The 12275-nt window shown below is 40.5% G+C and overlaps 1 protein-coding gene across 1 annotated transcript in view; it reads right to left on the bottom strand.

Moving 5' to 3' along the window:
- Positions 1-24: 24 nt before the first annotated feature.
- The window catches only part of fancm (FA complementation group M), a 61089-nt gene continuing 48838 nt past the window's right edge, over positions 25-12275 (bottom strand). Inside the window, exons 14-24 of the mRNA XM_038278180.1 lie at positions 9926-11546; positions 8716-8798; positions 7058-7126; positions 6779-6898; positions 4973-5138; positions 4786-4892; positions 4248-4717; positions 3136-3214; positions 2698-3043; positions 2317-2611; positions 25-852 (exon numbers count right to left, since the gene is read on the bottom strand). Coding sequence (XP_038134108.1) covers positions 723-852; positions 2317-2611; positions 2698-3043; positions 3136-3214; positions 4248-4717; positions 4786-4892; positions 4973-5138; positions 6779-6898; positions 7058-7126; positions 8716-8798; positions 9926-11546 — 3486 coding nt within the window. The 3' untranslated portion in view covers positions 25-722. The remainder of the gene's footprint in view (positions 853-2316; positions 2612-2697; positions 3044-3135; positions 3215-4247; positions 4718-4785; positions 4893-4972; positions 5139-6778; positions 6899-7057; positions 7127-8715; positions 8799-9925; positions 11547-12275) is intronic.

The following is a 12275-nucleotide window of genomic DNA, read 5'->3' as shown; positions in this document are numbered from 1 at the left end:
TTTGTATAACAGCAGAAGCAGGGATATAGAAAAGCTAATAATTGGTTTTATTAAAGAAACATTTCCATCTTTTGCAGCTATGTACATTTAGAAATAATATACACATTATGATACAAAATGATACTTCGAATGTCTTGATTGAGATCATAGTGTTGCTAATACTGTCACAGAATTGCTGTCGGTGTAAAAATGAAACCAGTGAGCATTGGGAAAAAGATAAACATAAAATGTTATCCATTAACTTTAATATTTAGATATCTGTGCTTTAACTTATTGTGCAAAAGATGAGGCTCTTCTCTCACTGAGGTCAGCACAGGTGGTATAGTTACACAGTAACTGGTATCGCTGTATTGAGGGACTAAAGTGCCATAATTCAGTTAATGCATCTTTTAAACAGAAATTTTAAAACTATTAGCCTTTTGGAAATACTGTCAGCTTTTAAAGGTATAATCTAATTGGTTAACCTGTACATAAAATCCATTGCAGACAAATCACCTGGTTTAAAGCAAAATGCAATTTAAATGCAGTGAAATATATATGTAAGGAACAATTTTCTTTAGCCCTTTTTATTAGATTATTGTTGAATTAAGGCACTTTTGAGTCTCAATATGTATGTCCTTGGCAAATAAGTTGGAGAAAAAAAAGAGAAGTAAAGCTCAGCTGGTTTTAAGTTGTGCATAAAACAATCTTAAGGTTTTAACCGGTTCATCTCCATCGGGGCTCTAGCTGTTTTTTCCTGCTTTTGAAGTGTTCAAGAGGAAGGAGGAGTCACAGCTGTAACGCAGGCAGCGGTAGATCTCCTCAGCTCTGCTTCTGCTCATGCAGCCTCCTTTCTGTATTGCCTCAACAGAGCTGCAGGTAGAAAAACACGCAGATAAAATTCAAGGTTAATACCAATACCAATCTACTTTGACCAAATTTCTGACTTTTTTGTCCTAATATTGTTAAATGAAAACAACATATCACACAGATTATCAGCAGAGTATTCAATAAAGAATTTGAAAAAGGATGGATGTAGGGCTAGAGGTGAAAATGGATAGAAAAGCAATTTACAACTGATGAGCGACTGGATGGATGCAAACTGGAGGGTTAAAGGAATAGTACACCCAAAACATGATTAGCCTTCATTTTCTACTCACCCCCATGCTGAACAACACTCTGGAGTACTTTTTTGATATCTCAAATGCATCTGGAGATCTGGGAGGCTTCTTGCTGTCTGCTGACATTCAAATAATGGAGGTCTATGGTGCCCGAGGCAGAAAGGTCCATAAAAGTCCACAAAAAACGTGTCAATATTCCTCCATACTGCTCGTCCAATGTATTCCAAGTGTCCTGAGTGGGTAGCATCCAGAATTTACTCGAAACGAAGTCATTTAGAATGTTTTTAGAGCATAAACAGTAGTGTATAGGATTTCCTGAAAGCGCGCACCTGCGCGTTCACGACGCTACGGAAGCCGGCAGACCAAACCAGATGAAAGTGCGCATTCAGCGTCTGCTCTGCCGATAATGCAAGCGTAGAAGAAGAAATGTGCTGTTTACCTGTGCAAAGAAAGAAACAACGAAAGAAAAATGTCTGAGGACTTCAGTGTTGAGGAAGAGCATGAGTTCTTTGCCGAGCTGAATGCGCACTTTCATCTGGTTTGGTCTGCCGCGGTTTCCGTAGACTCGTGAACTCGCAGGTGCGCGCTTTCAGGAAATCCTATACACTACTGTTTATGCTCTAAAATAATTCTAAATGACTTTGTTTGGAGTAAATTCTGGATGCTACCCACTCAGGACACTTGGAATACATTGGACGAACAGTATGGAGGAATATTGACACGTTTTTTGTGGACTTTTATGGACCTTTCTGCCTCGGGCACCATAGACCTCCATTATTTGAATGTCAGCAGACAGCAAGAAGCCTCCCAGATCTCCAGATGCATTTGAGATATCAAAAAGGTACTCCAGAGTGTTGTTCAGCATGGGGGTGAGTAGAAAATGAAGGCTAATCATGTTTTGGGTGTACTATTCCTTTAAATTCTCATTTGTGCTAGTATAGCTTTAGAGAAATGAATAAAACCTTCCAGAGGACACCAAAGGTCAACAAGCCGCTTCACCTCCTCTTACTAAAACTTAATTGGTATCAATCAGTTCGGTGTTTGTGAAGCTTTTGTTATGAGCCAAGGTCAAAAGGTCAACATTTATTTAGAAGGACAGCATTTAGAGTTAAGAAACTAAGTAAAAAGCCCCGCCCCTTCTAGAAATTTTTTTCAGAATCTAAACATATCCAGAGTGCATAGAAACACGGGGCGGTTTCTCCTGCAGAACATTTACCTGTTTATCAGCTGGGCGATGGTGCTAAAGTTGTGCAGCAGGTTCAGCGCGTGCACATGGCTGACCGAAGGTAAACTCTGGTACAGCTGCAGGGTCTGCTGCCTTCGCTGCCCTTTGACCTCAAGCGGCACAGCGATGCCCTGACCTTTACGGTGCTCCAGCTTCGCCAGGTCCGCCAACAAGCTAGCGCTCTCCTCAGCACCATCGCTCCAAAGCAGGCGGATCCCCGCACGAACCAGAGCTGCTATAGTGCTGTCATAGTAACGTGTGCGCTGGAAGGGACGGGAAACTTCACCTGTAACAGTCAAGGTCAACATGGAACGATGGGCATCAGCTCTGTGTGACACTGGTTAAAACAGGAAATGCATTTTTAAAACATACCCTGCTTGGACCGATCTTTTTCCACTATTACACAAACCCGTTCAAACATTCCCTGCAGGCTGCTCAGCCTCTCCACCAGTCGCTTCCGGTTCTGCATTGCGGCTAAATCTGATTGGCTGAGTCTTTCCACGGCCATGCGGTTGCTTACGATGAAGTAGCTGCTGTCAAGCGAGCAAACGTGGACGTTGGCACCATGTCGCTGACGGAGACTCGTCATCAGCTCCACGCCGCTACTGATGCAGCGGCTGTCCACCAAGATGGAGACAGACCCGAACGGCGATGGCGGCCCGTTCATTGATGGACCCTGAGCAGTGGAGCTTTGAGGTGCTTTGGTTGTGGGGAGTCCCTGCAGAGTTAAAGTCATAGGTCGCTATTGCAAACACACACAGGGAGGGGGACTTTTCATCATCCTTGGGACAGTACCTGCAATTCTTTTGCTGCATTTATAGTTGGCTTTGGTGCTGCGAAGTCGAGCTCATCAGAGAGAAGATGCTGATTCTCTAATGTACGACGACACCTGCGGGGAAAAAGAAGAGAATGATCAGAACCCTTTCTCCAGGCGACCTGGTTTCAGAAAAAAAATATCTCTGCTGTAAATCAAAAGCAGATTATGTTGAAACACCTTAAAGAGCACAGACAGCAGCCATATGGTACCTTGGAAGCTCTAATATCTGAGAGGCTTGTCGGTTTAAACACATGTAAAAAAACAAAACAAAAAACAGTGAAGGGTTAATCTGTTCCTGTGTAACTTCAAGTCTCAGTAGTGTTTTTTTCTGTTTAAAAACTGCTACCACAGCAGATTCCCTCTTTTTCAGATCATCAGACAAATTTAACAAGGATAAATACACCAAGACTAAAACAAAATGCAGTTGTTAAAAGAGACTTTATGAAGGGATATAATTCGTATAACCTTTGAAAACGTATAATATTTGTTTTGCTGATATGAAATATCTGACTTTGACTTAAAACCAAACTCACAAACTAAGTTTCTCACCTTGTTCTGTTACTGTATCTGTTAATTGAAACAACAGTGTAGCTTTCGGCCACTAGGGGGCGCTTGATCTTTAACTTCCAGGTTTGGTGCTCCTGAAAACAACTGGCAGTGTTGTGCTGTTGCCAAATAAAAAAGCTCCATCAGTTCTAGAATCTGATGGCAGACCAAATTGGAGCGGCAGATTGAAACTTTTGGAGTTTCTTATAAAGATAAGATTAAATCCTACAGCAGAGAATCAAAGATGATCAGGTGTCATATCTGTTTTGTTCTTTTTTTTTTTAGCTCTGGTGCTAAAGTGGAGCTAACACTGCCATAAAGCATTGTTCTGGGTCACATGACTCATTCAGAGACAGATCCAACCCTCTATAGTTACAGAGTGGTGCTTACAGGCCTGAAAAACCATTACATTTTTTCTAAAATTAAGCACATTTTCAAGTTAAAGTGACACAGAGTTGCTTTAAATAAATAATGAAGAAGCTCTTTAGATGATGACATCAGTAGATGATGTGTTTCAGTGCCTGCAGCCAGGTAGTTATAAAGTTGTTTAATTTCTTACCTCTCATTTTGCTGCTCTTCACTCAGTGAACTCCTCTGTCCTTTACTCAACGATGAGACTTTAGTTGCTATGGTTACAGATGCAGAGGACGTGAATTTCTGCCCACTGGGTTCAGAATGTGGCCTGTTTGCCTGTAAAGGGACAGCGCTGCCAGCTGTTGATGAACCCCTGTTTTTGCACTCGTCCCCCGTCTCCTCCTCGCTGGAATCGTCTAAGCAGATGACACGGGAGCGTTTGGTTTTGGTCCTCTGCTCTGCAGCAGACTCAGTTCTGTTCTCAGCTCCGGCCTTTGCTCTAGCTTTGTGCAGAAAAACGCGCCGTCTGGTTGCATACTGCCTTCTCCCATCCATGTATGACACCTCGGGCAGAAGTTCGATGTCTTCGGGCTCTTCCTCATTACACACCAGCTCTTCTTCATCGCTGCCAACAACAAAGCTGTCCTCTGCGTACGTCTCGTCCATCTCTGGCACCTGGGAGCAAAGGTCAGTTTAGCTAAATCTGTATGATCGGTAAGATAAACATAACCATTAGAACAAACCTGGGAAAAAATGTCCATGTTATGGTGTTTTTTGTAGGACATTTTAAATTTGCCCCGGACTGCAGGACTTCGCACAGACTTCAGGTAAACTCCCTGCATCTCTGAGTCTGATGAGGAGAAGAACAGAACCAGAGTAAGTAGACCGAACAGTAGATCTGAAGGAGGCGCCAGCGGCCGAGCAGCTTACCATCCAGTCCCTGGGACAGGTGCGTGTTGTCTACAACGAAGCCTTCAAGAGACCGATTCAGTTCTGCACCGTCTTCTTCATCAGACGAAACATCCGCTCCCTCCTCATCCTCTGATAACTCCGCCTCTTCGTCCAGAAACTGACGCGCTTTTGGACCCATCGTGTTCTGAAGCAGATTAAACAAAGCAACTGATTTATCCCTTCCTGCTATCATCGCAGCCCCAGCCTCCGTACAGGAGAGCGGAGGACCTCGTCTATTCAGCCAGGCCAACAATTCCCTTTAACGACCGACCTTTCAGGCACTTAGACGGGTATGGGGCATTGCAGGCTGACAAAAGAAGCCAAGCAACCCCCATTCCAAAGGGGTGGACCCGTTCGTCCGTTTCAATTTACATGTTTTTAAACAAAAACAAGGCTTTGGTGGGCTACTGTATAAAACCTCAAACTCAACGTTATTCCTGATATTTTGAATTGAAAAAGCTTCTTGGATGGGAAACAAAAAATCTTTAAACTTGGAAACAAAGTCCAGTGGATTTGTGACTTTTCTTTTTTTTTTTTTTTACCGACTAAACACGAAGGTATATTCTCAGCTGACGGATCTAAAAGTAGGTTAAAGCTTTTAGCCCCTTGAACCCTACGGACCCACCGGCGGGTCCAGCTGCTACATGACCTCGTAATTTTACCAAACCCCCAGTATTGATGTAAAAAACATATTTGGCACAGTTTGGTGACATTTATGGATAAATGTGCCAAATTGGCCTCTCCGCCTAAGAAATTTCTCACTAATACCATTCTAAAATAAATATGATTCATCTGATTGAGTCCACATTTTGTATATTTTTTTATTACCAACATATTTTTATTGAGTTTTTACACTTCGGAAATACAAGCATGTAGTTATTTGAACAGGTTCTCTTTGTAGTCATTACATGACAATAATTATTTTACTCAATCCAGAGAAATAAAATACAACAACAACAAAAAAACAAAACAAAGAACACAGCTTCTCAAAAACTGGGGTATTCACACAGATTACAAATTGGTCAGATATAATTATACACATCTATACAACATGGCACACCACAGGTTCTGGCAAATCAGAACTCAAACAAACCCTCTGTCAAGTCTAAATCCTTAATAAAATTAATGAAAGGCCCCCAAATCCTCTCAAAAAGATACCCTTTGGATTTCCTAATATATGTTATTCTTTCTAGCGGCAAATTAGACGCCATCTGTTTTAACCACTGCGTGACACTAGGTCTATTGATATTTTTCCAAGTCAAAGCAATAAATTTTTTTGCAGCCAATGAGCTTATATCTATGAAAGTGCATTCTGATTTAACATTTTGTATATTTTTACACAACATTTAGATTTCAAAGTCTGTACTACTTTTTTGTGCTATAAATAATATTTTGGTAGTGTTTTGCAATGTTTATTTCAAAGAAAATTTTGGCGAGGTTCAAAAAATGCAAAATATTTTGTATTTTGTCCCTAATATTTCAGGCAGGGTCAAAGCTACAATGGTGCTGACACCAGAAAACCATTCTATGACATCTTACCTTTACAGACGTACCAAAAGTTTCTTCTTAAATCTAATAGCTTTGAGGCTATAAGTTATTTACTTTTGTGTGTTTTTGTCAGGCAGAAATTTATTTATACCCCCTTAGGGTGTAAGAGGTTAGAGAAGAGCACTGTTAACATAGCTGTATCTGGGCAGGCGTTACTGTATCCAGATAGAAATATAGGCCCTGATCACATAGATCCACCTCACTGCACACTGTAAAGGCGATTGCTGATGTACCGACCTTCTTCTGAGGCCGTTGGACTAGTTCCCTTTCCGCTCCAGGTGGCGTTTTTCTGCGTGTCAACATCGAGTCGTCCTGGAAATCATCATCAGAAAAAGCTTCGGCTTGTGTTTCATCAGTCTGAGTGAAAGAGGATAATCAGACATCGCACATTTATAATGTTAGATATGCTGTATGCATATTTGTAGAATGTATTCACCGCTGCACTACTTTGTGTTGTTCTGCGACATAAAATCCAGACAGAACTGTGCTAATTATAGGCAATGTTCATAATCTCACCACATTAAGAACAGAGGCACGTTTCTTCTTCACCACCACCGGGGAGTCCACATCACTCAGGACTTTGGACTAGCAAAAAAATAATAATAAAGCAATAATGTCCTACAGCAGAAAAATCAAACTTTAATATGAAACAATATTGTTTTCTTTTCAGCACAGACTCATTATCAGTACATTTATCCAGAGAAAAGATCCATGGAGTCTTGGGGATGGAGGTTTACATGGGGGTACATTAGTAAAGCTTTTATATAATTTTTCAAGTCTTTATTTTTCTTAATTCTGATAATTAAGACTTAAAGATAATAGAAAACACTCAAACTTCAATGACTCTTAAAATTAGACTTCTCATAAAAAAATTCATTTTTGGAAACTACTAAGGGCAACAACACATCACACTTTTCTTTTATGTGCCTTTGCTCCATTAACTAAAATCAGAACTGGCCAAAAACTGGTCTTAGCAGTTCTAACATTAACCACTGCATTGCGTAATATAACAAATTCATACTTTAAAATGTAATAAAACATTACTACAGCCCTCCATCCATTCATTTTTCATCACACTTTATCCTTGCTGGGGTTATGAGGGACAGCTGGAGCCTATCTCCAGCTGTCTAAGGGTGAGAGGCGGGTACACCCTGTGGACAGGGTGCCAGGCCATCACAGTGCACAGAGACAAACAGGACAAACAACCATCCATGCACACTCACACCTAAGGAGAATTTAGAAAAGCCAATTAACCTAACAGTCATGCTTTTGGACTGTGGGAGGAAGCCAGAGTACCCGGAGAGAACCCACACATGCTCAGGGAGAACATGCAAACTCCATGCAGAAAGACCCTGGGCCAGGAATCAAACCCAGGACCTTCTTGCTGCAAGGCAGCAGTGCTACTATACATGTTGTAATTATTGCCTTAAAATGTAATACAGTCCATAGATGCATTTTGTAACAATTTCTGCCACATCAAGCATCTAAAAATGTATTTTTGATTTGGTTTTAAAAGGAAGTCATGTAGTAATTTTTCTTTTTTGGTGCCTGAAATCGATGATTGCATTTACATGTCGTATTATTGTTGTATTATTACTGCATTCTGCTGTTGCAGCACAGGTTGTTTTAGTAGTCCGTCTATTTTAAGAAAGCTGTTTATGTGATGTTCCTACACAGGAAATTACAATACAAAAAAATGAAATCACCACAGTTTGGCAGATTTTAATATAATTTCTAAGACTGAAAAGCTCAGAGTACAAAAAAGACATTAATTGCGTGTATTCACTTAGTAGGAAGAACATAAAAACGGTTATTGGTTGATTATTAAATACTGCATCATAATATCCTTTTTGAAAAAGGGACTGCTGCATTTTAAAATAACCACTGCAAAGTTATAAGATAATGCTGCAGAAATCATTACAAATATACATCCATATAATTTACTACATTTAGCATCAACTATTAAAAATTTTTTATATACATTTTGAAGTCTGAATTTACCACATTATTGAATAAGAAACAAGGTTGTAATCGGTGCATTTCCACTTTTTTGTAGTTTTTTTTTAACAATAACGGTATGGTTCTCATAATAAATTATTTTTATCAAATCCTGACTGGTTTCAATGATTAATTAACTATTTAAATAAGCTTTCCTATTGGCTAACTTTACTCACCACGTCTGGGGAGGACAAGGGGTTGACCTTGTGTTGTCTTCTTTTGTGTTGAACTACTTCCTCTTCACTGTCACTGTAACGCGCTGCAGATGAACAGACACAACATTCAAACATCTGAACTATAGATTCAAACTGGACAAACCTACAGAAAGCTACGGGGATTTACAGGTCAATCTTAATACATCACAATACTAATACAAAAGGATTTAATTTGATTCATTCACTTTAAATTTAATGGGTAGAACATTGGAGAACTAGAGCCGCTGTGAGGAAAAAGATAAATAGCTCCTAAATAAAAGGAGGCAAACATCAGAATACAAGACAAGGCACCAAAATGAGAAGAAAATTTTACTTAGGGAAACTAGTTGCACAGAGTAGTGTATTAAAACTGTTAAATCTTTTCATTTTGATGACTAGAGTTTATGTAAACAAAAAAAAGAAACATTCATAGACAGTCACAATATTTTTGAAGCTAAATCAGTACACAAAGCCATAAACTATTTCAGTCACTTCCCCCTGACAGGAGGCTCCATCAGTACCAAACCCTCATGCTACCAGACCAGTTTCTTCCCATCCGCTACCAGCTTTATCAACAAGGCCCAGAGACCCCTGTGACACTAACACTGCTTCTCTCCCTCCCCCGTTCAGAACCTAGAAGCTACACCAACATAGCATGTCCAGACCTCCTGTGCTACATTACTTCACAGTCTACTGTGTATATTTGACTATATATTGTATATAGCATATTATATGTTTTATATTGTACATACAGTGGCTATAGATTCTGTATTCACTATTCACTATATCTAATTTGTCTGCACCATCAATTGCAAGTCAAATTCCTTGTAAGTGCAAACCTACTTGGCCATAAATCTGATTCTGAGTCAATGTACTTGTGCACCTTTTTTAATGCACCTTTTCCTTCCACTCAACTTTCCATTAAAATGTTAGGGTACAGCACTCTTCTTTAATTAGCAAACAGCTTTTAGTTATGAACGTGTAGGCAATAATATTTATATTTAGCTTGTTAACTTTAGTGCCAAAACAATAATCATGGCAATTGAAACACTTGAAATGTATATTAAACCCGGAGAAAAGCAGCAATATGAGTTTCACCTGTTCAATTAAAGTTATTGTTGATTTTCTAGCTGATTAGGGAGCAGCTGCTCACGCTAAAACATAAAGCTGGACTTAGTTTTTATGAACAGACCTGGATTAGGAGAGGATTCCCTCACATGAACCGGTTCCTGCCAGGAGCTGCTGTTGGTGCTCATCGCTGCGACGCCACCTTCTGCTCGGCTCCACTTTGGACTGGAAGAGCCAGGTTTGGTAAACCCGGACAGGAGTGTCCGTCTGATACCCAGTGAAGGAACAGGAGATGGAAGCTCTTCAGCCTTAGACTTCCAACAGCTCACTTTCGTTTGTGAAGAAGATAACTTGGACTCCCTGAGGCGTCCTGCGAAGATGTTACGATGAGTAGAGGAAGTAGAAGTTGAGGGCAAAGGCGCAGCAGAATCAGCTGTTTTTTTAGAAGATGGAGAAGCGGGTGCAGCTTCCATTTCAGTTTCATCCTCAGAGTCGTCCAGCGAATAACCAAGATCAAAATTAACTGAGAATAAATCATGAGAGGTATCTAGTAGCTCAGGATTTTCTCTCACAGTCGAAGACTGGAAACAGGAAGCAGCATTCTGTGAATGATCTGCTGGTTTGTGAAATTCGGCTTGTCTGTCCGACATGTTGTGGCTGCTTTGAATCGTTAGCTTTACACCTAAAGCCTCATCGTGTTCACCTTCAGCCATCTTTTCAATGCAATCCTCAGCGAGTGAGGCGTTGGTTTCCCTCGCTGGGAAGCTGTCCTCAGGAGTAGGAATATCTGGAATTGTCATCTGCATGAAAGCCTCGTCGTCTTCAAACAAGTCCATACTCTCATCCATCTGGAGGTTGCTGGAAAAGTCTTCATCTTCCACCCCAGCAGCATCCTCCAACCTCGTTACATCATCTCCCTTTTTAGAATCCGTTTCTTTCTCATCATCTCTGCTATTTTCATCAACGACTTCTTCATCCTCGAAGACCTCATCCCAGGTAGGACTATCAGGCTCCCCGTCCTCACCGCCACCTTCCACCGTCACCGGTTCATCAAAGTTCTGGTCAGGAGCTGACACATCATCACAGCTATCATCATCCTCGTCATCATCCACTTCCAAACTGAAACTGACGGGGAAAGGTTGAAGAGGCATCTGAGGTGATGGAGGATGACATTTCCAAGCCTCTCCTGCCTCTAAAATGCTCTCCAGTGAAGGCGGAGATCGAGAGAGGAGTTCGGCTTCGTTGGAAAGAATGGCCTTCAGACTCTCGTCTCTTCTGGGTTTGTCAGAGTGCGGCCGAGACACAGAACAGTTTTTAGGAAGGTAGAACATCTCCTCAAGATCATCATCTTCATCATTTCTTGCATTCAACACTATAACATCGTCCGTTTCTGCAGGATCTCTAAAGGATTGTTCTGCTTCTGTAATAGTAGCCATGTCAGAGTCATTGTTAAAGCTGTGTGAAGGAGCAGCTCCTAAATCCTCCTCAGGAGGTCCATCAGTGGAACCATCATCTGGGAGCCTTCGTTTCTCTGGGATTGATGTAGAACTGAACCTCGCCACGGTTGCAGTATCCATCTCTGCCTCCTCATCGATATACTCCAGCTCAGACCGGGACGAGTGACAAGGTTTAACTTTGTTCTTATTATTCTTTGTGCCGATCTTTGCAGCTTTTGGTTTCTTCTTGCTGGTGTCGGTGTCTCCATGGAGGTAGGAAGACAGCTGCTGTTCGTACCGGCATTCCCCCTGCAAATAAACACAACTGGTTTTAATTCAATTCAGTTTATTTATATAGCGCCAAATTCAAAACATATGTCATCTCAAGGCACTTTACAGTTCAACCAGATCATACAGTCAAATTGATACAAAGTTTTCTATCTAAGGAAAACCAGTTGATTGCATCGACTCATTGACTCAAATACAATCCCTCCTTTTACGAGGCACATTTTCACTTTCAGGGACACTTTCCAGGATCAAAGGAAATATTTAGTCCAAACCGTTTCAACTTTATCCACAGCACTGAAACAGAACATAAAATATAGGAAACTCTCCCTGAGAGGGAGTTTTAAAACTCCTCCAAGGAAAGTTTTTCTGGAGCTACATTGAAAAATCATTTAGACCAGTTTTAGTACATTTTCTTTCCAATAAAATTCACCTATTTAAGTTCAAACTCCTCAGGTTTATATTTTGCAAGGATGCACCAGTTAATCAGCCATGTTTATTAATTGGACCGAGTCACCAGTCATTCATTGTATTGCGATTAACCCTTTTTCTGTTCTTTAAACACATTGACAGACATCATGTCCCTTGCATTTTTTTTTTTAGTTTAATAAGTTATTTAATGGCTGAAGAATAATTCTTTCATGTAGAAATGGAGAGAATGTTGGTTACTTTAGTGGTGTAGCTATATAATCTTTATACGTTTATCGATAAAAGATTTAAAAACACAAATTTCCACTGAGAAAGAGGTAGTAA

The sequence above is a fragment of the Cyprinodon tularosa genome, unplaced genomic scaffold (genome assembly GCF_016077235.1).
Source record: "Cyprinodon tularosa strain WSP-4 unplaced genomic scaffold, ASM1607723v1 ctg139, whole genome shotgun sequence".
Classification (NCBI taxonomy): Eukaryota; Metazoa; Chordata; class Actinopteri; order Cyprinodontiformes; family Cyprinodontidae; genus Cyprinodon; species Cyprinodon tularosa.
The sequence above is the reverse complement of the archived record's forward strand: the minus strand, read 5'-3'. Positions and strand labels throughout refer to the sequence as shown.